Source organism: Neovison vison, chromosome 3 (genome assembly GCF_020171115.1).
Source record: "Neovison vison isolate M4711 chromosome 3, ASM_NN_V1, whole genome shotgun sequence".
In the NCBI taxonomy this organism is placed as follows: domain Eukaryota; kingdom Metazoa; phylum Chordata; class Mammalia; order Carnivora; family Mustelidae; genus Neogale; species Neogale vison.
In genome coordinates, this window is record NC_058093.1 from 54,393,035 (window position 1) to 54,417,791 (window position 24,757).

General features: G+C 39.1%; 1 protein-coding gene across 3 annotated transcripts in view; it reads left to right on the top strand.

Moving 5' to 3' along the window:
* The window catches only part of GPD2 (glycerol-3-phosphate dehydrogenase 2), a 215,185-nt gene that overhangs the window by 186,164 nt on the left and 4,264 nt on the right, over positions 1-24,757 (top strand). For all 3 annotated transcript variants that reach the window (XM_044242094.1, XM_044242093.1, XM_044242092.1), the window contains exons 9-16: positions 2,027-2,220; positions 13,527-13,661; positions 13,913-14,088; positions 14,645-14,776; positions 15,886-16,044; positions 21,918-22,030; positions 22,115-22,193; positions 22,392-22,490. In XM_044242094.1, coding sequence (XP_044098029.1) covers positions 2,027-2,220; positions 13,527-13,661; positions 13,913-14,088; positions 14,645-14,776; positions 15,886-16,044; positions 21,918-22,030; positions 22,115-22,193; positions 22,392-22,490 — 1,087 coding nt within the window. The remainder of the gene's footprint in view (positions 1-2,026; positions 2,221-13,526; positions 13,662-13,912; positions 14,089-14,644; positions 14,777-15,885; positions 16,045-21,917; positions 22,031-22,114; positions 22,194-22,391; positions 22,491-24,757) is intronic.

Genomic DNA, 24,757 nt, shown 5'->3' on the forward strand with positions numbered 1-24,757 from the left:
GGCTCCTTAAATTAGGATATGGAATTCTCCTTTTTTTTCAACGTGGTACTGTTGATCACATTGAAAACTTGAACTCTGAATGAGTTAATTACCAGTCCCAAAGTGACTGATTTAATGTAAGGGTATATTAACCCAGGATCAAATCAGTTGCTTACAAAATACATAATTAGCTAGTTTCTTTTACAATTTTTAAGGGAGACTTAGGACAAACACAAAGCAAAAAAAACATATAAAATATTCTCTACTTGTAGTTTTCAACATACAAAAATGAAAGTAAATTATTTTCTTTAAGTAAGACTGAGTGAAGATGAGATCTTAGCTGAAAGCTTAAATGATTGACACTTTTCTGTGGTGCTTTCTGTATATGCTAAATAGAACTGTGGCCCACTCTCTTGGTGTCTCTCATGTGTGCTGTAGACAGTGTTTCTTTATACAAGGAATGTGTGGAAATGGCAGCATTTCATGGAACTGATGGGTCTTTGCAAAGAAAGACTCCTACTCCTTGTGGTTTACATAAAGAAGGTGTGTTAGCTAAGCTGATTATACATTTCTTTTTTTTTAAAAACAAGTTATTTTGTAGATCTTTATTTTTTAATTTTTTATATTTTTTTAAAGTAAGCTATATGCCCAACGTGAAGTTTAAGTCATGACTCTAACATCAAGAATCGTGTGTTCTACCAACTGGGCTGGCTGGGGCTCCTAGACTTCTTTTTCATGAAATAACTATTTTGGTTTGTTTTTAAACAGTTGTTAGCCTCTCATCCTTACACAAATGAATCAATAGGAGTTTAAAAAAAAACACACATTTTTTTCAAGGGAATAATAAACATAAAAAGTTGACTGTTTGCCCTTTAAAATTTGTGGGTATGGGAGGGGCTTGTTGAAACTTACTTAAACCAAATGGAATTACGTTTTTTATTTAAGAAATTTCATTAATGGAAGCTGAAGATACTGTTAACATCGGCTTGCTATGAGAATTCAGTAACTAAGGCTTTGCAGGGACTCTATACGCATGAGATGTCAAGATTCCTCCCACCCTTTATCAACTTCTCCAAATTTCTTTGAATGGTTAATGAATACATTAAAATAATAGTTTCTACTGATCTACTGACACAATTGAACAGGGTTTGTTAATATGTATTTATAGTTGCCTGTTGTTTCAAGTATGTTTTATGCTTTGGTTTGAGAATATTACGTATATATTTAGTGAAAATTACTAATATTTTGGAAGATTTTATGTAATCTGTCCGAAGAGGCATCCTTGAACCTTGATTTAATAGCGTAATATCATAGGCTCTTACTTCTTTTTAAAGACTGTCATTGCTAAGATATCCCTTTCCTTTTTGACCTTGTCCTGATACATTCTTATTTAGGTAGTAGGATAAAATGAGCCCTTTTCTCATTGATGTACTTCTTGAGGTTTCTGTAGAATTGAAATAAAGTGAGAAATCTTATATTTGGTGAAGTGGTATAAGTCCATCCAGGTTACAAAAGAGTAAAGAACTTTTTGATTACATTTTAGTTTCTAGAAACTTAGACCCCTGGCTTTTCTCATGTACTTCTGAGACCTTATGCTGAAAGATGTGCCAAATGTCAAATGTCCCAGGAAAATACTTTTCTTAGACTTGAAAAAAGGTTGAAGAGCTCTCCTTAATTGACCATCATAAAAGGAATTAGAGACATTTATCCCACTGACATTATCTGATGTGAATGGTCCAAGGAATATAAAAAAACCAAACAATTGGAAGGTGAAGTCCACTTTCTTAATTAACCTTGCATTGTTGAAATGGGGAGGGCTGGTTCTGCTGTGAATTTTATTATCACACTTGCTCCATTCTTTTTTGTTACCAAAATTATTTTTTTCCTTTGTGAATTTCTACAGTACAGCATTGGCAGTAAAAGTAATAGTTCACGTGTTTCTTGTTTGCTTATATGACAATTAGTGAATAAAGTAGTTTTTACAATGCAGATCTAGGACTAAACTTCTACTAATTTCAGAAATGTATAACCCTTCTTTTTATATCAGCCCCGAGAGCATGGGACTTCTTGACCCAGCAACCAGTGATGGGCGAGTTATCTTCTTCTTACCCTGGCAAAAGATGACTATAGCTGGCACTACTGACACGCCAACTGATGTCACACACCATCCCATTCCTTCGGAAGAAGATATCAACTTCATTTTGAATGAAGTGCGGAACTACCTGAGTTGTGACGTCGAAGGTAACTGATGCATTCCTCTGAGTTTGTTTTCCTTCTTTTATACCTCCCAGCCCTGCCCAACTAGCTCTCACTGGTAACTGCTGCATCTGCCGTCTGACTCCTCTTTACACCAGGCCGGCTCTAGCTCTTCTGTACTGACCACTTCTTCTGGAAGATTTAGGGGGCCCGAATTATAGCACAATGGGAAGAAGTTGCCTTTGATCCTCTGTACTCTCTGCCTTCACATGAAGAGAATCGTCCCATCCCTTCCTGATAGTTTCTAAGGGCTGTACATGAACCAACGTGAACTCTAACACTCGTGCTCTCTGAGGAGAGAATGAAATGTTTGCATCACGATTTAATTTCTAGAGTTTAGGGAGATCTGATTCACAGATACAGGATATCCATAGGAAATAATTAACCAAAGAAATGAGAGGATGGACATCTCTAACCGAAGAAGTTTAATGAGCTTTACCATATGAAAAGTGGAGTGTTGGCAGTCTATTTAGCTAAGTAGGATAAATACGCTTTTTTTAAATGGAAAAAGCCAAAGTTGATGTCTTTTTCCCTGCTCACCTGGGCGTACTGTACTTTTAGTTTGGATGTTATAGTATTTTCTCCACTGTGCATATATAACGAATAGTTTTTACCTGACTGGTTCCAGAAGTTTTCCAACATTATCCTGTATTTCCTTCCTTGGTTCATAGCCTCACCACCTAGTCACTCAAGCTACAAAAGGCATGCCCGTCTTTGGTGATCCTTCTCCCTCCCCATCCGGTCGGGTTCCTACCCATGCTCCTTCTGAGGTATCACAGAAATCCCCTCTCGTTTCATTGTCCTGGTCACACCAGTGTCAACTTCTCACTCAAGCAGTTACACGGGACCTCTAACTGGCTTCCAGAGGTCAGGCCCCAGTGCCCCTGCAGGCTGACCCTTCCACCGGGATACTCCTAAAATTCTCATCATCACCTCCTTGCTCAAGAATATCCCTGGGATGTCTCCTCTTTGACTTTGGGAGAAATTCTAAACTATCTCGCATGCGCCCTAAGGCCCGTCACGACTGGTCTTTGCAGCTTCATACTCCGCCAACCCACCTTTATGCATTTTATAGTCTTGTTCTTTCCACATCAGTTCATGTGTTTTAAACCTCACGCTTTGCTTAGGAGCAAGCTTTGCTCTGGGATGCCCGTTCTCCCAACTTCTCATCTTGCCAAAGTACTGTTTCTACTTCAGAAACCGTCTGTTCTTATCCTTTGTACTTCCATAGAACATTGGTCAAGTGTATCACAACATTGTATTATAGGGAAGAGTCTAAGATACACTCTTACTCAGAGCTCCTGGACGGTAAGGGTTCTTTATTCAGCTTCCAAGCTTGTTGTCTGTCTGGGATGCTACTCATCATTATTTTGAGGGAAAATGAATTAGTAATTGGAGCTTTCAGGGTTTTTGATGCGGGTAGTGAAAATCTTTCTATATTAAGATAGAAATTTTAAGATTTTAGAAAAATAGTTTTCATCTATTTATATCAGGAATCTTCTGTAATGTTGGCTTCAGTGGAGGACATGCAGAGACACAATTTTCTTCTTGATGTGACTCACTAAAATCTATGAATCCTTTTTCCCTAAAGGATTTTTTTGTCATCTTGTGATCACACATTTGCAAACAAACAAAACAAACTGCTTTAAAAAAATGGTCCCGGGGACTCTCCTAGTTTAATTGAACGATCCATATTGTATAATTTTAGTTTCTTCTGATTTCAAGTAATAGATGTCATTTCATTTTGAGCAAAGTCTTTTTGGGTACCTGCATTCATGGCACAAATATATGAATCAAACGTAACTGAGGACTACGGGGCTAACGTTTATACGCTCACACGCACACACCCTCAGAGAGAGTTATTTGGGAACTGGTCATGCCTTGTTTAATGTCTGTTGAAATTTCGGTACTCAAAGTGCAATGCAATTTTAGCTGGATACTTTTTCCCCCCCCTTTTGAAATCTAAGAGGAGTTTCATCTGGATATGATTGTATTTTAATGGATTGACTATTATTAACGAACCCTGCTTCATTTCACATTTGCCTGAGGATGATATTTGTTAAAAGGGCGTTTATATTGGGCCCTAAGAGCAAGCAGGAAGTTTAGATTGTTGGAGCAAGAAGTAAAATTAATTCAAGAGCAGAGAGCTCTATGTTGACAGTTTCCAAATTCTTAAAGTTCAAATGCAGTAAGATGAGAAATCTAACTGCTTATATGTGCTGAGAGGCTGCATGTGCTGGAAGCAGGTGTAGGTTCCAAGAGCCGCTGTGCCCATGTCGTACGTGGGGACTTCCACCAGTGAAATGAGCCTTGGGCTGTAGCAGAGACAGAAGCTTGCGCCCCTTCTTCACTTTTTTCCTGTCTGTGAATGCAGAGGGCTCTGAGCAATGCCTGCTGGGACTGGGGTGGTCTGGGAAAGTCTTGTCAATTCATATGCCTTTTGGTAGTCAGGTGAATTGGTAAAACTGACAAAAAGGTGTTTTGTTTTGTTTTAAGTTTGTTTTTGTTTTTGTTTTTGCCAATTTTGATTTTTGGTAAAAGTGGCCAAAATTCATATCTAAACACTATAAATCAGGCCTGTCTCCTAACAGTCCGGGGACTCTTGGGCTTAAGAATTCCCTGAGGAATGGGGCGCCTGGGTAGGCTCAGTGGGTTAAAGCCTCTGCCTTAGGCTTGGGTCATGATCTCAGGGTCCGGGTCATGATCTCAGGCTCCTGGGATCGAGCCCTGTATCGGGTTCTCTGCTCAGCAGGGAGCCTGCTTCCCCCTCTCTCTTGCCTGCCTCTCTGCCTACTTGTGATCTCTCTCTCTCTGTCAAATAAATTAATAAAATCTTAAAAAAAAAAAAAAGAATTCCCTGGGGAGTAAATATCTGGGGTAAAAGCAGAGGTAAATATCTGGGGTAAAAGTATATCTTCCATCTTCCATATACTTCACTTATTTCCCTGTGCCCACTGTCTGTCACACCTGTGCCACTTATCAACTTGTTCTTTTTAAAAACTAGTAATTAATTAATAATCCCTTATAGTTTGGTGAGTTTTTTTTTTTTTTTTTCCGTTTGTATTTCTAGTTGATCAAAGGCCTCATATTTGAGGAGGTTCCCTCAGTCTTGGAAGAATGCAGTTTGCTACTGTGTGCTTTTATCTTAAGTGGAGATGTATAAATATGTATTTTTTCAAGGAATTCTGCAGTAACTCGATTTCTCTTCCATTATGATGAAGGGTAGAGAGGAAGTCCGCTTCAGGTGCTACCAGTTCCTTGACGGTAGGCTGGTGCCGCCCATCTTTGAGCCGTCCCATTTGTCAGTAATGGCTAATACATGCTTTATTTTTTAAAAGTCGACCATTGCCGAACACGTTTCAGGCTAGGCACTCTACGAAACATACTGCCCGTACCATCTGGTTCCTCATGACATCCTTTCCCGGTATATTTTGCTGTCCCCACTTTATAGACATGGAGACTGAGGCCCCATGACTGGGAGCCTCTGGCTCACAGTTTGTTCGTGTTGGAGCCAGGATGACGACAAGTCCATCTAGCCTCAGAGTACTGCAGGGTTCTCTGACTGGTCGTTCCAGGTTTTATGATGTGATGTTATATCCACCAGGGAGTGGAACGTCTCTCATTTCATTTCCTGGAAGCTGCTAGACACTTGCAGAATGTTAATAACCTTTGCTCTGGACTGGCTTTATTTGGATTTGAATGTTAAAGTAGAGGAGATTTCCTATCTCATAACTAATCCCTCGGGCCAAGCAGTCTTCTCTGCAGATTGGAAAAAATCAAGTTTGTTTAGGTCCTAGAGCAGTAGTTTTGAAATGTTTTGCATTCACCAGGGTTGACATAATCATTTTAAAAGGATTTATTAAATGGATGAATAAGTAAAATTCTGACAACAGTTTCTGAGCCTCCCCAAATGGCTATATCCTTAAGGAAGAAGGAAAAAAAAAAAAAAGTGTCAAATCTTAACACTCCATGCTGTTCTCAGCAGCTGCCACACTTCTGCAGAACGCGTCGGAACAATTCTGAAAAGCATTTTGCCTGTTGGGAATAAGACCATGTCTTCTTTTACGATTTAGAAAGCTTTCCATTCACAGGCTGAATTTTCTAGATTACTTGTTTGTTCTTTTCTGAAATGGGTAATTGATAGTTGTGTGGTGTGTATCGGGTGAGGAAGAAAAATGATCTTTTGAAAAATGTATCATTAAGTCGGCCGGGGAGAGGTTAATCAGAAGGAGGCAGTGGTGAAACGAAGCTATGACTTGAAGGGATTGAGAGAGACAGGAGATTTGCCGAGTGCTTTATCCGTGTAGTTTTTCTGGAGTGTTTCTGCAGGCAGCGTCTTGAGTCGTACACAGGTTTTCACATATGCAATTAGTACTGTTTATAGATTGCCTGTTATTCAATTAACAACCGAGCTGGCCATATCGACTCGCTGCAGACCTGCCTTTTCCCTGCCAGAGAGTGTACCAGGGTTATCAACTTACACAGGCTTGGATGTCTTCCAGCTGTTTAATGATAGTGTCACACGCTCTGCTTTTCCTAGTTTCATTAGTTTATAAATGTAATATGGTATCTTATTTCTGTGATTAACACTTCATTTCAGCAGGTTAAACATGCTGGTAGAGAAGTATTGATTTCTGACACTATTTCCCCTGTGTTCGTTAAGATATTTTCACATGCTTTTTATTGATTTTCTGCAAGCGGCAAACATGAGAAAGAACACCCCAAAACGTATGGCTAAATAACCCACGTGAGGCAAAGCCGCGCATTTGGCTCTTAATTGTCACTTCCTGTGGGCTTCATTTTCTATTAATTTTTAAAACAAACACTTGTCTTGCCAAGGTGTTAAGAGTAGAAGTATTCATTATAATTTGAAACAATTACACAGTACTTAGTCTTGTCAACCAGCTGTGAAAAATGCCTATTGAACTTTATTATTTACATTTTACTCTTTATATATTATATACACCAAAACCTGAAGGAGTTATTTATTGGGATTGCAACAAAAATAATCCTTAAATGTGATGGTAGGGGGACTCTCTTTTTGAAAATATCACCAAGTACTTTTACACGCTGTGGAGGGGCTCATGTGGACTTTTAAATATCTAGGCATTTGGCACTTAAAACAGTTGACTGGGTGCCCACGGGGTGCCCCTTGGGTGAGCTGTTCTAATAAGTGGTGTTTAATGAGGACTTTCCTCAGTTCCCATAGTAGTCTCATTTTCTGTCATCTTGTTTTATTAAAGCATTTATTTACGTTAAAAGAGAACATTCAGTCGTTTAAATATATAATTATTACATACAAAGCTTGGGATATTGGCTCGGAGGCCCAAATATTATTGCTTTTGATTTTGTAATGTGAGCTGTTCTTGTTTGATACAATAAAGTTTAGAGAATGTTTTAATAGGCTGCTTCATATTTATTGACCACTCTACATGACCCCTACTTGATGGAGGATTTGGGGTATTGGGAAATCTTAGAATTGACATTGCTAAACACTTTGAACATGGTGAGAAAAATGAACCAGCAATGAAACCTGGTTTAGCTATCCCGGCAGTATGAGAACAAGAAAAACCAAGATGAACTTTTGAGCTCTGAACCATAAAGCCTTGACTTGAGTGATTTTCCTTCACGTGTTATACCTTGGAGAATTTAAAGTAGGTGATGTCTGCTACCTACTCTTGGCTACAAGCTGACCGATAGAAATGATTTCTGGGTAAGAACTTGAGGGTAGTACTTAGTTTAGTAAATACTTCAGTATTTAATTTAGTAAAAGTTCGTACTTAATTTAGTAACTTTTAGTACTTAATTTGGTAAAAATTATTTTTATTTCTTTGAACTCATGAGATTAGTAGGAGAGGAGGAGAATTCAAACTGATAGATATGGAACATGTCAGGACAGTAAAATATTTGGGGGGAAAGCACATTATTACAGCTGATTGTTTTCTTGTGAGAGAAGGAAATACAATCAAATTTCGCTGAAAGGATGCTCAATTAGAAATGTGGGTGAGGGGGCCATGGTGGGGCGTACCTGGCTTGATGACCTGCTGGGACAAGGGTGAGACCTACTGCTTGGGGGTTTTTATTCTAGAGCTAGCTTATGTAATATCATAGCCCGTGCATGGGCATATTATGCAGCTATTTCATTTTTAATTATTAAAATTAAATAAAATTTGAAATTCAGTTCCTCAGTCACATGAAGCACATTTCAAGTGCTTCCCAGGCTCCTGCCGCAAGTCGCTAGTGAATTGGGGGGTATAGAGGTAGAGCATTTCCAGCACTGCCGAAAAGTCTATGGCACAGGGCTGCTTGATGGAATCAAGGTGTATTTATACACACTTTTAGAGAAGGAAATACCCTAAGAGAGTCATTGAATTTGTATTTTTGGTTTGTTTGTTTTATAAAATAAATGGCTTATCTTGTAAGAAAACAAAACAAAACAAGACAAAACAAAACCCTCCAGACCTACAAAGGATCAAGAGGTGAGAAATAAAGTGCTTCTGCAATGTCTAAGGTACATGGTCCTTATTTCTCCTCACTCTGTCACCCTCCAAGTTGGCTTCATCCTGGGGTGGTTTCCAGCCAATGCAGCTGCAGACGTTTCAGGCAGAATTAAAAGATAGCTTAACGATTCTCTTTTCTGTCTACTGCTTTTGAATCTCTTTCTCCAAAGAACTTTAATTAGGGTTTGTTTAACAGTGTGCAAGGTTTCCATTGTGGGTGAGTAGGTGATAAGGAGTGAAACATGTTAGTTCAGTTAGTTGCCATCTTTTATTCGAGAGATTAGAATTCATGTTTTATGTGCTTAGCTCTGCTCTGCTCTATGGACATAGGTTATGCCTGTGGCCCTGACCGGTCATCACTTAATTCCAGTGGGGGAGAGGTACAAGCACGTTATCCCTCAGGAAATATCCCTCAGCAGGAATCCCTCAGCATTTTGAATAATCCACAAAAATCATTAAATCTGAAGGTTGGGAGAATGGATAGATAACCTGATCCAACCACCCTCTGGTCTAATAATGTAAAAACCCTACAGACCATAAAGACTGATTCATATTTTAAATATGACTTAAAATTTGATTATCCTGACTTATATCTTTTTAGATAAATTTAATCCCAACATTCATCTGATATAATTCTGGGGTTAAAGAGCTAAATGCTAAAATAGAAAATAAATTAAGGTGCCTAACACATTATAAACTCTTCTTGGTAGTGTTTTCTTTTTTTCAGTATCAACTTCAAGAGTAAGGATTAAAAATGGAATCAGTATACATAATGTTTTATTTACTATTTCTCTAGAAGGGAAACCTCGAATATTTTAGTTTGGTCTTCTTGTTTTAGATAACACAATTTTGCGAATGTGTTTTTCTGCCTGTTATACCAGAAAAGGTAAAGCATTTGCCACAAGCACTCTTTGCTTATGCTTCAGATTTACTCTAGATAGTCTAATTTTCCATCAAATAAGTTTAAAATCAGCCAGAAGGCTTTAAGAGTTGAAGTCAAATTCCTGATCAGTGTGGCCATCTAAGGAATTTTGCAGACACGCTTTGCAGACTGTGGTGACCACAATGACGTTCTGTGTGGTTGGTTAAGTTTTATTTTTGACTCAGAGAGCTATTTGAACTCTAATGGAAAATAGTGGTAATTTCCTAGTTAGGTTTTTTGTAAAGATTAAAACATTGCATGATCTGTGTGGACGTTTCACAAGACTTTTGTGGAATTGCATGAAGCAAGAATTAACCCTCATTCCATGGAAGCCATCAGGATAAGCCTAGTTGAGAGAATACACATATCAGAAGGGCAGATTGAGAAATGGAACCTCAGCGCTGAGACTCCCTTAGGTCTCCAGCTAACAAGACTGGAAGCCTTCGGTTTTCTGCACCAGCTTATGATGTTTCTTCTTCCTTTGCTTCTGATGAGGTGTTTAGATAGAGTTTTGATTATATACCACTGCAGACATGTGTCACGTTAAGAGTGTGGCCCTCAAGGAGGTATATTAAATACCTCAAGGAGGTATATTAAATATAAAGGTATATTTCCTTAGGTGAATTTATCTTCACCAGAAATCTTTTTTTTTTTTTTTTTTTTTTTCATTTGAGATCAAGGTAGAAGGATTATCTGTCATTCAGTACAATTTGTTTTTAGGATCTTTCCCCTATACTTGGTTAGACATCTTTTAAAAACTTTTTTTTTGGACTATTCCAGTCATTTCAAGGAGCTTTTGTGACTCTTTCTATAGAGTCTGCTAGATATTTTCGAGATGCTTTTCAGGTGGTGCCGTGTATAAACACAGGAGGTTCACTGTACAAGGGCATGTTCCCAAGGACTGAGTGGGATCTGAAATCCATATTGTCCTCTGCTCACAAAACTGTGCTCTCAACAAGGACATACTTTGATTTGAACGAAGTTTGGGCATAGTATGGGCTGGCAAGTATCCTGATATTTATGTATTACATGTAAAGTGTTTTCCTTAATCTTGAGACTTGAAGTATGTCAAATTTTCCTTTTGTCTTGATTTTAAAAAGAATTTATCTTTTTATCTTTTTAACCATTCTTAAGCGTACAGTTCTGTGGCATTAAATATATTCACATTTTTGTGCAACCATTACCACTATCCATGTCCAGATCTTCTTTATTCTCCTCAACTCTGTACCCTTTAACAGTGACCTCATATACCCAACTCCCTTCCCCCAGCAATCACCATTCTGCTTACTGTGGCTACGAATTTAACTACTCTAGGTATTTCGTATAAATGGAACCATACAGTGTTCGTCCTTTTGTGAATGACTTATTTTACTTAGCATGATGTCTTCAAGGTGCATGTGATAGAATTCCCTTACTTTTCAAAGCTGAATAATATTCCATTGTGTGTATAGACCACGTGTTCTTTAGCCATTCATCTATTGGTGGTCGCTTGGATTATTTCCATATTTTGACTGTTATGAATGATCCTGCTATCAACACTGGAGTGTACAAATTTTTTGGTTTTCAGTTCTTTGGGGTGTGTATATACCCAGAATTGTTATTGTTAAGTAATATGGTCATACTATGTTGAATTTTTGAGGAACTGCCATACATTTATCAATAGTGGCTACATCATATTACTTTCCCATCAGTAGTGCATAAGGCTATCCCAATTTCTCCACATCCTTACTAAAGTTTGTTTCTCTCTGTTTTGTTTTTTTTTAACTTTTTATAATAGTCATCCTAATGGATATGAAGGTGTATCTCATTTGGTTTTTCATTTGCATTTTTCTAACTGTTAGTGATATTGAGCAATATTTTATATGCTTATTGTCCATTTGTATATCTTTTCTGGAGAAATATCTTTTAAAAGTCTTTGTCTATTTTTTCAGTCAGGTTGTCTTTTTTTAGTTATCGAGTTTTAAGAGTTCTTACATATTCTGGATACTAACTTCTTGTCAGAGATATCATTTACAAATATTTTTTCCTGCTATATGGGTTGCTTTTTCATTCTGTTGTTAATGTCTCTGAATGCACAGAAGATTTTAATTTTGAGAGGTCCATTTTATCTTTTTTTTTTCTTTATTAGCCTATGCCTTTGGTATCATATACAAGAAATCATTGTCAAACCCAATGTCATGTAGATTTTCCTATTTTTTTTTTCCCTAAATGTTCTATAGTTTGAGCTTTTATGTGTAGGCCTTTGGTCTACTTTGAGCTTATCCCTCTGCACGGGGATATCCAATTTTCCCATTGTTTTGATGTTTTAAAGACAGTGACCTTTTTGTCAGTGAGGGTCATGGCTGGGAATGAGATGAAGGAGGTAAGCACCTGATCCCAAGTCATGGTCAGAGCAAACTTGGACTTACCGTTCGATCATCCAAGGTTAGATTAACTGGTCTGTGAGAGTAAATGCAGCAGGACCAGGGAAGCATTCACCTCCTAATCATCTACATCATTTGGCAAGTCTTGGGTTGGTGCATGTGATCAGCTCCTTGATGTGAAGAATGGAGAAGAAAAGAGCTAAGCCATTCCTGTAGGGAGGATAAGGAAGAGTAGATTCGGAAAACTCTACCCTTGGGTATTGCCCTTGCCACTCCTGGTACACCAGAGCCACGACTAGGCTACTCTCCTTAGCCATTTTTAGGTCAGTAATGGGTGCTATGCAACAACTGTCTAATTCTATTTAAAGTCTATCAATTCTTGGTATAACGAGGTAATTGTATTCTGACAGAGTGTAAGAGAAATTTCATGGGGTGTTGAATATTCAAAGACCTTTTGTACACTGTAACAGAAATATGGTGCGCCTAAACTGGGAGGAGCTGGTATGCCTATTTTTGAGCCAGTTACAAGGATAATGGGATAAGGAGGGGAAAACAGATTGTCAAGAGTTGAAAGATAGTACATTAGTGTGTAAGAATATGAACTTTATAATAAGGAAGAACTGGGTTCTTATGCTCTTCTAGCATCTATAAGATGTTTGCTTTGGCGGGGCGCCTGGGTGGCTCAGTGGGTTAAGCCGCTGCCTTCGGCTCAGGTCATGATCTCAGGGTCCTGGGATCGAGTCCCGCGTCGGGCTTTCTGCTCAGCAGGGAGCCTGCTTCCTCCTCTCTCTCTCTCTGCCAACTTGTGATCTCTCTCTGTCAAATAAATAAATAAATAATCTTTAAAAAAAAAAAAGATGTTTGCTTTGGGCTAGATGGTTAAACTTTTTCAGGTCCCCCCCCCCTTTTCTATGGTGAGAATAATAATAACTGATGCTGTGGGTCTCTGTGAGATTAAATGAGATGAAATGTGTAAATCCAGTGCTTTGACAAGCCTAGGCCTAATAAAAATGCTCAGTAAGATGGTAACATTGATGAGGGAAGAAGATACCCTGTTACAGACTTGTTTAGTAAGGATCTTTGTCTTTCCTGAGAAGAGATAGCTAGGTATATTCTGGGAGGAAAAGTAACAAGTCCACAAATCTCTAGGTTTGTCTTTGTTTTGTTTCTACTTTGTTGTCATTGTTTCAGCTATTCTAGATCCTTCCAGCTGAGGATTGCTAACGTGTTTCTTTTGTTTCCTCTTTTGGTAGGAATCCGTGTCAGTGATGTTCAGGTTATCTGCTTTTTTTCGATTCAGATTATGTTTGTAATAAAGTAATTCTTTGAGTTTTTGTTGTACTTATTGACTTGCTTAGTTGTTATATTTAAGGGTTCCTTCTCTCTTTCAAAGCCCATATTCATGTGCTCCTTTTACTGAATTCTCTCCTGTTTATTAACTATCTCAGAGTTTTGTTGAAATATCTTTAAGGCATCCTCTTAACCCTTCCCATTGATTCTTGCCAGTGAGAAGAGGGGACGTCCTGGCAGCATGGAGTGGTATCCGCCCCCTTGTTACAGATCCCAAGTCTGCAGATACTCAATCCATCTCCCGAAATCATGTTGTGGACATCAGTGAGAGTGGCCTCATCACTATAGCAGGTATGGCATATTACCTTGTGTTTTGGTTGTGTTTTAGATAGGGCCCTGAGTCAAACTGTCACACCAGAATCTCTCTTGATGCTAATGAACAGAGAATTTTTTTTGATGATTCTGAGTAAGGTCTTACACATCGCTTTGCTGTATTTGTTATAAACAACAGGTGAATTTTGTTATGAATCAGTTAGCAAATGGGTCATTATAAGAAAAATAGGGGTGGTAACCTAATGAATTATTTATCAAATTATTTGTAGGTGGAAAGTGGACAACGTATCGATCTATGGCAGAAGATACCATAAATGCTGCTATCAAAGCTCACAATTTTAAAGCAGGACCAAGCAGAACAGTTGGACTTTTCCTTCAAGGGGGCAAAGATTGGAGCCCAACGCTATACATTAGGCTTGTCCAGGACTATGGGCTTGAAAGTGAGGTGGGTGTGAATCATCTTTTTCTCCCCCTCATCTCACTACTGCCACAAACAGAATTGGCAACCAGGAGGCCTCCCTGATTTAGAATTTCCTTTTGCCGGGTTCGTTTCTGTCTGCGTGCTGTGGAAGTGAACTAAGGAAAAAAGCTGATCATACTTTTCTTCAGTTGCCTAAAAAGCAAGGCACACGCTAGTTTCTATTTTAAAGTCTGGGGTGGGTTTGGTTTGTTCTCCGCAGACAGAGCATCATCCCACATTCTTTCTGTCTCCAGTGTAAGGAAGACTGTTCTTCAGAAGTGACACTGGGGGCAGAGTCAAGCCGAAGCTTCATCAGTCACTGATACAGTGATACATGTGTGGCAGAGTTAGTGCTGGCCTAAGCACTCAGAGCCCAAGTGGTTTCCTCCCACAAAATCAAAATCTAATACCCTCCTGGAACTATTAGTTACGGGCCGTGAAGAACTGACAGGATAAGCATGTCCTTTTTTTTTTTTTTTGCCTCATGCCTAGAAGGTATTGCTCTTCAAAGTACCTGCCTAATGTAGTCTGGTTTCCCTAGGTGGCACAGCATCTCGCCGCTACCTATGGTGACAAGGCTTTTGAGGTGGCCAAGATGGCAAGCGTAACTGGAAAAAGGTGGCCCATCGTTGGTGTGCGTCTTGTGTCAGAATTTCCATACATTGAAGCGGAGGTATGTGAGTTGCTACGTGGGAATCTCCTGTCTGCCATGAGATGCTGGTCACCTACTGAAAAATTATGTATATCGTTAGGGTTTAATGCCCATTTGCCAGCCAAAGCCTTCAGGAAAATGTCTGCCCTGCCCAGATCCCTTCATTTATAACCTTACATGTTAAATCTGAAGTGATATGGAAAGTGGAAATGATCTTAATAGAAAAGATGTATTTCTTCCTCTTCCGCAGAGCTACCCCAAGTCTTGTGACTTCACAGTTGTTGCTTCTTTTGTAAATTTGTAACTCCTCGAGTTTATACTCACTCCCTAGCTGTTGACATACCTTGGTTTGCACTTAACTTCCCAAAGACTGAAGCTTTATTTCTCATCGAGTTTCTTCATTTTGTGAAACCAGAGACCAGGATTTATATTTATTTATGATTTATTGTACTTTAAAAAACAAGGGTCCAGTGAGCATTTGCTTGTTGGTTAACCACAAGCCTTCTGTCCTCTTGATACTCTTAGACAGAAAACTCTAGACAGCCTAAAGAGATGAAACCATACTTTTTTAAAAATTATTTATTTATTTATTTGACAGACAGAGATCACAAGTAGGCAGAGAGGCAGGCAGAGAGAGGAGGAAGCAGGCTCCCTGTTGAGCAGAGAGCCCGATGCGGTGCTTGATCCCAGGACCCTGAGATCATGACCTGAGCGGAAGGCAGAGGCTTTAACCCACTGAGCCACCCAGGGGCCCTGAAACCATACGTTTCAATACTTGTTCTTTGCCTACTTGGCTATGTAAATTAACAACTATATGATGTATAAGCAAAGAGGTAAGTGAGTACTGTGGGTGGTAAATGGGAAACAATGCAGTTTGCATGTTTGCACCAGGGTCAGTTCAGGAAGAAGACATCAGCTTTTTTCCATTTTGTCCCAATTTACAAACCTCTTTCAGCAAATGGATGAGGAGCTTGTATGATGTCCTTATTTGTGTCATGCCTTTTAGAGGACCAGGGTATATAGAGAGCAATGTCACTTTCCCCTGAGTGTGAATTATTTTTAAGTGAAATTTTACTTCTTTTTTTAAAGATAAGGCCCACACTGATAATTTTGCTTTAATTTCAACTCAGGTGAAATATGGGATTAAGGAGTATGCCTGTACAGCAGTGGATATGATTTCGCGGCGGACTCGCCTGGCCTTCTTAAATGTCCAGGCAGCAGAGGAAGCCCTCCCCAGGATCGTTGAACTGATGGGCAGAGAACTGAATTGGGATGATTACAAAAAAGAGGTATTATATAGAAGTCTTTGGAACCACAGTTCCTTTAAAACCACAAGACATGTCACGTCTTTGTCTGTTAGTAGAGGCTAGTATAGTTTTCAGTGGGAATTTCTGATTTCTTACCAGTTTCTGCATGTGGGGAGTGTGTTTAGTATTGCTAGGTCTTAGGATCCCAACTGGAAAGATATTCTGGTTTCAAAATGTGTTGTTTAAAAAAAAAAAATGTGTTGTTTGTTTCTGGAAAATCCCTTTTAGAAAAATACTCTTCAGTTTGTGGTCATAATTCCTGAAAAAGTAGGATAATAATGATTGTGGGTAGAAACTTTTCTGGTTTTCATTGAAAACACTTTTAGAATGTATTCTAAATTTCCATGGTGAAATTCACACTTGTGCAAATTTGCCCTCGGTAGGAAATAGCGGTTTTATTGCCTGACCACTAAATGCTTATTGATTTGTGTCATTTGGAATTTTATATTTATATCCAAATTAAAAAAAAAAAGAAAAAACAGTGATGCTCAGATGCCCACATGTACAGCCCTGGGCTTGTTGTAATAAACAGAAGATTGTCATGAATTTTAATTAAACCAAATTGTTATAATATGCAGAGGCATTTTCGTGTATTTATAGGAAAAAATGCTTTCTGTGCTCCTTGGTTCCGTTCTTTACCCCCTGCCTAGTCTGTCTGTCTTTCTTTTTTTTTAAAGATTTTATTTATTTATTTGACAGAGAGAAATCACAAGTAGATGGAGAGGCAGGCAGAGAGAGAGAGAGAGAGAGAGAGAAGCAGGCTCCCTGCTGAGCAGAGAGTCCGATGCGGGACTCGATCCCAGGACTCTGAGATCATGACCTGAGCTGAAGGCAGCGGCTTAACCCACTGAGCCATCCAGGGGCCCTGCCTAGTCTTTCTTAAACCGGTTCCACTGAAGCTTGTTTTTGCCACTTTCTCAGACTAGCTCTGATCACGCTCACTGCTGGCTTCCATTTGCTCAATATACTCATCAGTTCTCGGTCCTCCATTACTCATGCATTTAGTGGCCTTGACGCAGTTGATTCCTCCCTCCTTCTTGAACTCCTTTCTGGAATCCTCTCTGTCTTCATCTAGTCAGACTGCTATTACAGAATACTACAGTCTAGGGTTACTCTTACCTAGACTTAACACCAGGCATTCCTTTCTCTCAATTCTGGAGGCTAGAAGTCCGAGATCAGAGTGCCAGCATGGTTGGTTTCTGGTAAGAGTGCTCCTGCTGACTTTCAGAGAGCTGCCATCTTGCCGTGTCCTTTCGTGGAGGAGAGAGAGGGAGGAAGAGGGATCCCATTCTCAAGACTCATCTAACCCTCGCCAAAGCCCCATCTCTGAATGTCATCACACTGGGGTTAGGGCTTCAACATACGGATTTGGGGGAGGGGGCGGTTCAATCCATGGCACCAGCTCTTTTGGATCTTCTCTTCTTTCTCTCCAAACACTACCTCCACCAGCCCTCACGACGACGACTACTGCTACTACTAACCTCTCCATGTCAAAAATAGCTATTCCACCTTTAGTTCCTTAGACCTAAATCTCATTATCATACCTGATCTGAATCCATCCACAAGCTGTATCATATTTATCTTCAAAGAGTGGCTTGAATTCAAGCCCTTCTTAACACAGTCAGCTGCTGTCACCTGCTTTCAGCTACCAGCATTTCTTCCATGGTTTATTATAAAAGCTTCCCTCCCACAGGGCAGTATTCTTACTTTAACAACTTAAGCAATTCTATTAAAACATAATAAGCCCAGATCTTTGGATATGTCAGTCCAAATGAAGTGCAGAGGGGAGGTCTGAACTAAAGATGTAAATTTCTGTTGGTATTTAAGCCATCAGGCCAGACGAGATCATGTGGGGAGTTTGTGCAGTGAGATAACAGCAAGTTGTTCCAACACAGCCCTGGAGCTCTCCAGAGTTGGGAAGTGGGGTAGATAAGGAAGACGCCTGGAGCAAGGGAAGGTGATAGCTAGCGAGGTTGGATAAGGGAAGAAAAGACGAAGAAGGAGTTGTGTCCCAGAAGGAAAGGAAGAAAATAGTTCAAGAAAAGAAAAGTAATCTACTGTATCAAACGATGCTGATCGACTAGTAGGATGAGGACTGATAATGAACAATTACTTTTGCCGAAACACCCTCTGGTTTATTCGAAGCCAAAGTCCTGACAGGGGTTTGTTTACAAGGTCTCCATGATCTGGCCACCACCTTTCTGATCCCCGTGGACTTCCCATTCACTCACTCCCCACAAGCTGAGTTGCTCTTCCTTTTTTAAGCCCTGCTGATCCCTCTGCCTGGAATGTCCTTTCCTAGGTAACCTCATGGCCTAGCCCTTCACTTCCTGTCCCTCTCCCTACCTTATTTTTCTCTATGGCATCTATTCCTATGGGATATACCATGTATTCCGTTGTTTGTTTATTTGTTATCTGCCTCTCATCCAGGAAATGAGCTTTGCAAAGGGGAGGACATGATCTGGTTTGTTTCTGTAACCTCAGTGCCCGTCACGGCAGGCCCTCAATAAGTAACTGTCAGTGAGTGAATGAACGTAACTGAGCATCTGTGTCCTATATGGAAGGTGTAAGGAAGGCCTGAGCGTAGATCCTGTCCTTAAAACATTCTCATTCTGGTGTAGCTTCCCAAAGGTGGTTACATATCAGAATCACTTGAAATATAGGGAAAGCAAACAGATTTTTGAGGCTTGGCTTTAGACTATCAAATTCAGGGTCTTCGGGGCTGAAACCATGACCCTGCATTTTTAAATTTCTCCTAACTTTAGTGCGATGTCTGTAGTGTACTGATGGCAGGAGTCACTGGCTGAAGAGGTCCTTCACCTGACCTTTGGTTAGCCTTTACCCCCTTTTTATAGGTGAGAACACAGGCTCAGTGAGTACATCCAGTCGGAGTTCATACAGCTAGTGAACTGTGGAACAGGAGCTGAAGCCAGGTACTCTGATTTCAGGGCCTGAGCTTTCCCGACCTTGCCCTGTTGCCCCCGCATTGGCAGGACTGGATGTAGCTCTTCCAGTGTCGATTTCGATTTGATGGACTAAAGCTGCCTACAGAGACAACCCAAGAATGAAACTTGTGCCTTTACTAATGCCAATCATTTTTTTTTAACCATATAGAAAGCTTGGGGATAATGTGTTCCTGTAAAAATTATGGTTGGAAAGATTTGAATATGCAGGAAGAGAGCTGGTGCCAGGAATTCAGGCTGTAGGAGGTAGGAAGGAGGAAGAAAATTCTGTAAACTGGCTGTGTTTGGCCCTCCTGAGGAAACTAGATTTAACTTCATTCAGCTCAAGTTTTATGAGTAGATTTGTGTGCTCAGAATATTCTCCCTTCCCCCCTCAACAAAGTAAGAGAAATAAACGACCTCAAGTTATTACCTAGTATCTGAGCTGTAGGAGTATTAATGAGACCTGTGGACAGTCTAGAGAGAACAAAGGAGAAGGGGAAAAAAAAAAGAATTAAAGGTTAGAAAGCTGGACTTCTGAGAAAAGGTTAAAAGCATTGGGATTATTTAACCTGCAAAAGTGAAAGCAGAACAAGGTGATAAATAACTCTCTGTAGATGAATTGTGGTTGTTTTTCCCAGTCAATACTTAATGAGTGACTTGTATACTGAGCATTATACCAAATATTTTAGGGGAATAATAACTAGCTCATAGTTTCAAGGATCTTGAAATCTAATTGAGTGGTTACAACCAGTATATACCTCACAAACGCATGTCAATTTTCAAAATTGAGAGAAAGATTTAGAGAACAGCTACTCCAGAGATCGAATCCAACATCGGAAGAACTGATAAAGGAAGAACACATTGTCTAAGGGAACTGGGTTGATAGAGGAGTTGGTGGACATTTAGAGAATGGGACATTGCCAAATTGGGCTCTGCAAGGTGTAAACCAAAAGACGACTACATGGACAGAAGAATTTGGGAAACTCTGAGTTCAACAAAGGAAACCATTTTTTTTTTCCTTTAGCACAGATGATTTGGTGCTTTTAAATGCATGTGTGCATTGTTCGTTTCCAAAAGGGAACTTATTCAGAGATGTGGACCCACCTCTCTCTCTTTGGAAGGGCTGCATGGAGGGAGACTAGCACTACTCAAGATGAATGTTTGGAAATGCTGCCATCACGTTTAGTGAGGCAGATTTTATACCTTCATACATACATACATTTCCTTGAGAGACTTTAAAGAGAAGACCACTTAAGTCAATTGAGAGGGCCTCACAAAAAGAAATTTTTTCAAAATTGATTCTTATGAGAAGGAAAAGGGGGCAGCAAGTCAAGAAACGGGACTGTGATTCAGAACAAAGCCAGCTGATAAACACCATATTTAAAATAGATGGAAGACAGGTGCTCCACGATGAAAGGGTTCCTGGACGAATGTGAATGTAGGAATAGAACAGTGTCAGGAGTTTCCCCTAACAGTGTCAGGGGAAAAAATGCTAAGGACACCAAAAATAAATTTATTTTATTTATTTATTTTTTAAAAACTTTTCTCTTTTAAAGATTTTATTTATTTATTTGACAGGCAGAGATCACAAGGAGGCAGAGAGGCAGGCAGAGAGAGAGAGGAGGAAGCAGGCTCCCTGCTGAGCAGAGAGCCCATGTGGGTCTTGATCCCAGGACTCTGAGATCATGACTTGAGCTGAAGGCAGAGGCTTTAACCCACTGAGCCACCCAGACGCCCCCAAAAATAAACTTTAAAAATCGTAAAGAATGCATGGAAGGCCTAACTTAGATCATTGCTTAAAATGAGTGGCACCATATTCTTGAATGCTAGAGAAAAGAGAGAACAATTCAACTCAGAGTCTAAAACCAAATTTCTTTCCTTCTTTTTTTGTCAAGGAGAACAGTTTTCAGTGTGAAAAGAGCAAAATAAATATTGGTAAGAGGAAATAGATATTCAAATAGGAGGCTGCTCTAAATGAGTTTATATGCCAGCCCAGAAAAATGATATCTCTGGGTACTCAGAGAATTTGCAGATGGGATTATTTAACTACCGTTGAGCTTTAAAATATTGTGGCAAATAAGAACAGAACCAGAAGACAGAAGGTGGGCAAATGTAGCACAAAATTCCAAAAAGAGAAAGGAAAGAAAAAGACGGTTTGTAAGCTGTAAGCCAGCAGGAGCGTGCCGTGAAAAACCAAGTCAGTGTTCTCAACAATAGTTACTATCTTCTGGGACTGGGGACAGTGGAAAGTGTCCGAGTCACTGTTCAGAGAACTTGTTTCTTCTTCTGACTCTGTAGCTCCTACCGAACTCTCAGCATTTTTGGGACAAAGCTTCAGGGTAGCTGAGCCGATGATGTCCATCGGTGACTTTGCCTCCACATCATCGTAGCTGTTTGTCACCTTTAATTGCTCTATTTGTCACTGAACCACAAGGATTGGGTTCTCTAGATATGGCTAGATGATACTGGGTGAGAATATTCCTCAGGAAAAAAACCCAAAATATTAAAACAACAACATGAATGAGCCTCAGAATCCTCACGCTGTGTGAAAGCAGTCAGACAGAAAACACTATGTACTGTAGGGGCCCTTTTACGTGAAACTCGGGAAAATGCGAAAACACTCTGCAGGCAGAAAGCGGATCATTGATGGCTTGAGCCTAGCAGATCAACTGAAAAATAAAAGGGGCCAGAGGAAGCTTCTTCGGGTGATAGAAATGTCCTATATCTTGATCGTGGTAGAGTATACATCAAACTGCGTATCTAAAATAGGTGCATTTTATTGAATATAAATTATACTTCAGTGAAACTGGAAGAAATAAAAAATTGTGCTGGTCAGAAAAGTAAGAAAGGAAAAAAAAATCAATAATTCTTTCCATAAATCTTTGAACTTTGTGTATGCTTGTGTTTTAGGAGGAACTTGAAACAGCCAGGAAGTTTCTGTATTATGAAATGGGCTATAAATCTCGATCAGAACAGTTAACAGATCGCTCTGAAATTAGCCTCCTGCCTTCTGACATTGACAGGTACTTCTAATAAGTTTCCATATTTCTCTGTTGTGACTTGACCTATGTAGGTATGTTTTTCCAATGTTCAATGTTGTGTTCCAGGTACAAGAAGAGATTTCATAAGTTCGATGCAGACCAAAAGGGCTTTATTACCATTGTTGATGTTCAGCGTGTATTAGAGGTAATATTTTTTTAGCTCCATGTCTTTGCTAGCAGAAAAACATAAAAACTCAATTAGATCATTTTTTTCTGCCTCCAATGCTTTCTATAAGTAATTTTCTCCTGTAATTTTTGAAAGGTTGGTAGCTTTAATAAAAGGGCATGCATCATTTTTCATTTTTAATTAAACCTCCTTATTTTGTGCTTTCCTTTCATTTAGAGTATCAACGTCCAAATGGATGAGAATACACTACATGAAATTTTGAATGAAGTAGACTTGAACAAAAATGGACAGGTGGAACTCAATGAATTTTTGCAGGTGAGCTGTGGTGAGGGGAAACACGAGTGTTTGGTTTTGATCTTTTGGTTGTGAATGGCTGTTCGAGAATGAATTCTTTTTTTTTTTTTTTTTTTTTTTAAAGATTTTATTTGACAGGCAGAGAGGCAGGCAGAGACAGAGAGAGGGGGAACCAGGCTCCCTGCCAAGCAGAGAGCCTGATGCAGGGCTCCATCCCAGGACTCTGGGATCATGACCTGAGTCAAAGGCAGAGGCTCTGACCCACTGCGCCACCCAGGCGCCCCCTCAGGATGGATTCTTAAGTCTACACGGTTGTCATGTCATTCTGAAAAAAAGAATGCTTGAAGCCAGCAAAGTTTGCCTCGGTCTGCACTCAAGTATCAGGCTCTGCATGGAGCATGCTCTTTTCTCTTTCTTTCTTTCTTGTTTTTTTCTTTGTTTTGTTTTCTTCTTCTAAGATGTTCTGTTGTGTTGGGCAATTTCAATTAACAATTTAATCATGGTTTAAGGGCTGAATAAGAAATATGCTTTTTAGGAAAATATGCCATGGACTACCACTGCCAGACCATTTTTCACCTGCTTCAAAAGAGGCACACACCATATTTCTAATGTGGAAAGTAATTTTTTAAAAAAGATACTAAAAAAATTCTAGTTGTATTGATTTGAGGATATTTACTAGAGACCCTGCAATGTAATTATTATATTCCTACATTATGAAGAACCTGAAAAGCAAAAGAAAGGAAACCTGTATTTTGGGGGTCAAGATCCCATAATTCAAGCATTTCTGTTTCCATTGTTCCACTTCCCCAAGTCTCAGTTGTTTAATCATAATCGTGAAGAAAGCAAATTCTGTTATTCTGACTTCCAACTGGAGGCTACACATCATTCCTTAAAAGTTCCTTAAAAGAAAGAAATTTAATAAACCCATACTGTATTTGTAGCTGTCCATAGGACTCCGTTCATATGAAGAATGCATTGGTTTCCAAGTGGCTGGTTTTTTTCCACAGTGCTTCTTGGGGCAGGTATTTCAAATGAATGCCAGGTCTTGCTTGTACCCTGGCAATGATGAATGCTGAACATGAAATAAATTAATGCTGGGGATTTTGGTCAATGTCAGCCCTTTCTTCACTGTGTCAAGTTAAACAAACAATATCAAGGCAAAGGAAATGGTAATTGTCTCTCTGGAGATGAGCTGCAGATAAGAGCATTGTTGAATCTAAATGCAGAAAATTTTCACAGGTTGTGTCCAGCATTACAAAAACGAATGTTTAGTTCTTTAGCTTACTGTTTAAGTGCACATTTGAAATGGAGTTTAAAATATATGCTGGGGAATTAGAAACCATTGAATACATTTTTTTTTTTTGGTCTAGTTTTTTCTCAAGAATATTTTATTGTTAGTCTCAGAATTTTAGAAAACTTTTCTTCAAGGAAATAGCTTATGCTTCATTTCATGCGTGTTGTAAATAAACAATAACATTTAGGGTTGAAAGATCTGGAGTTTTAGAAACGATAAGAGTCTAATTTTATAGATATGCTTATGTGGGTTGGGTTTTAAGTAATTTTCTTGAGTGCAATAGAATTAAACACATGGAAAATAATTTAAAACATCTGCAGATTTCCTTGTAGAGTTTTAAATAATTATTTCTTGTCCACTTCTAAATGAAAGAGACTATTCATGCTTCTACTAAGTACAAATACACAGTGTAATTTTCAACTTAAAAAATGCTGGCCATATTTCTCATGAAATATATTCACACCTGAATGTTGTTGTTGTTGTTTTTTCCCCTCATAATATGGTTTCAAAATACTTGTAATGTTTAAAGAAAACTGAATTTTTAAAGGTTGGTACATCTTATAATGTTTATGAATCAAGAAAAAAACTCTAGCTCTATCAATTTTGTTAGCTCCAGTAAACTTAGAAGGTCTTCATGGAACCATAGACAAAACAATAAACAGCAAATTGTTCTGTCTTTAGATGTCAGCATTCTCTACGTCACACCATTTGTCAGACGTAAAGTATGTTTTCAGGGTGTTTTTTTAAAATAAATTATTTTTCTTTTCTGAACATAAAGAGCCCATGTTTATCCCATGAAACACCTATTTGAATGTAGATCTGTGTTTTCAATAATCATCATGGAACGATCACTACAGATGTTGCATGGTTACATGACTTTATTTTTAGGTTTGGGCTCTAATGACGCCCATCTCTAATAAGCAGTGAGTCCATCTCTAATAAGCAGTGGCTTGTGAAACAGCTTTTAATAAGGTCATGAAATTCTGATCCAGCC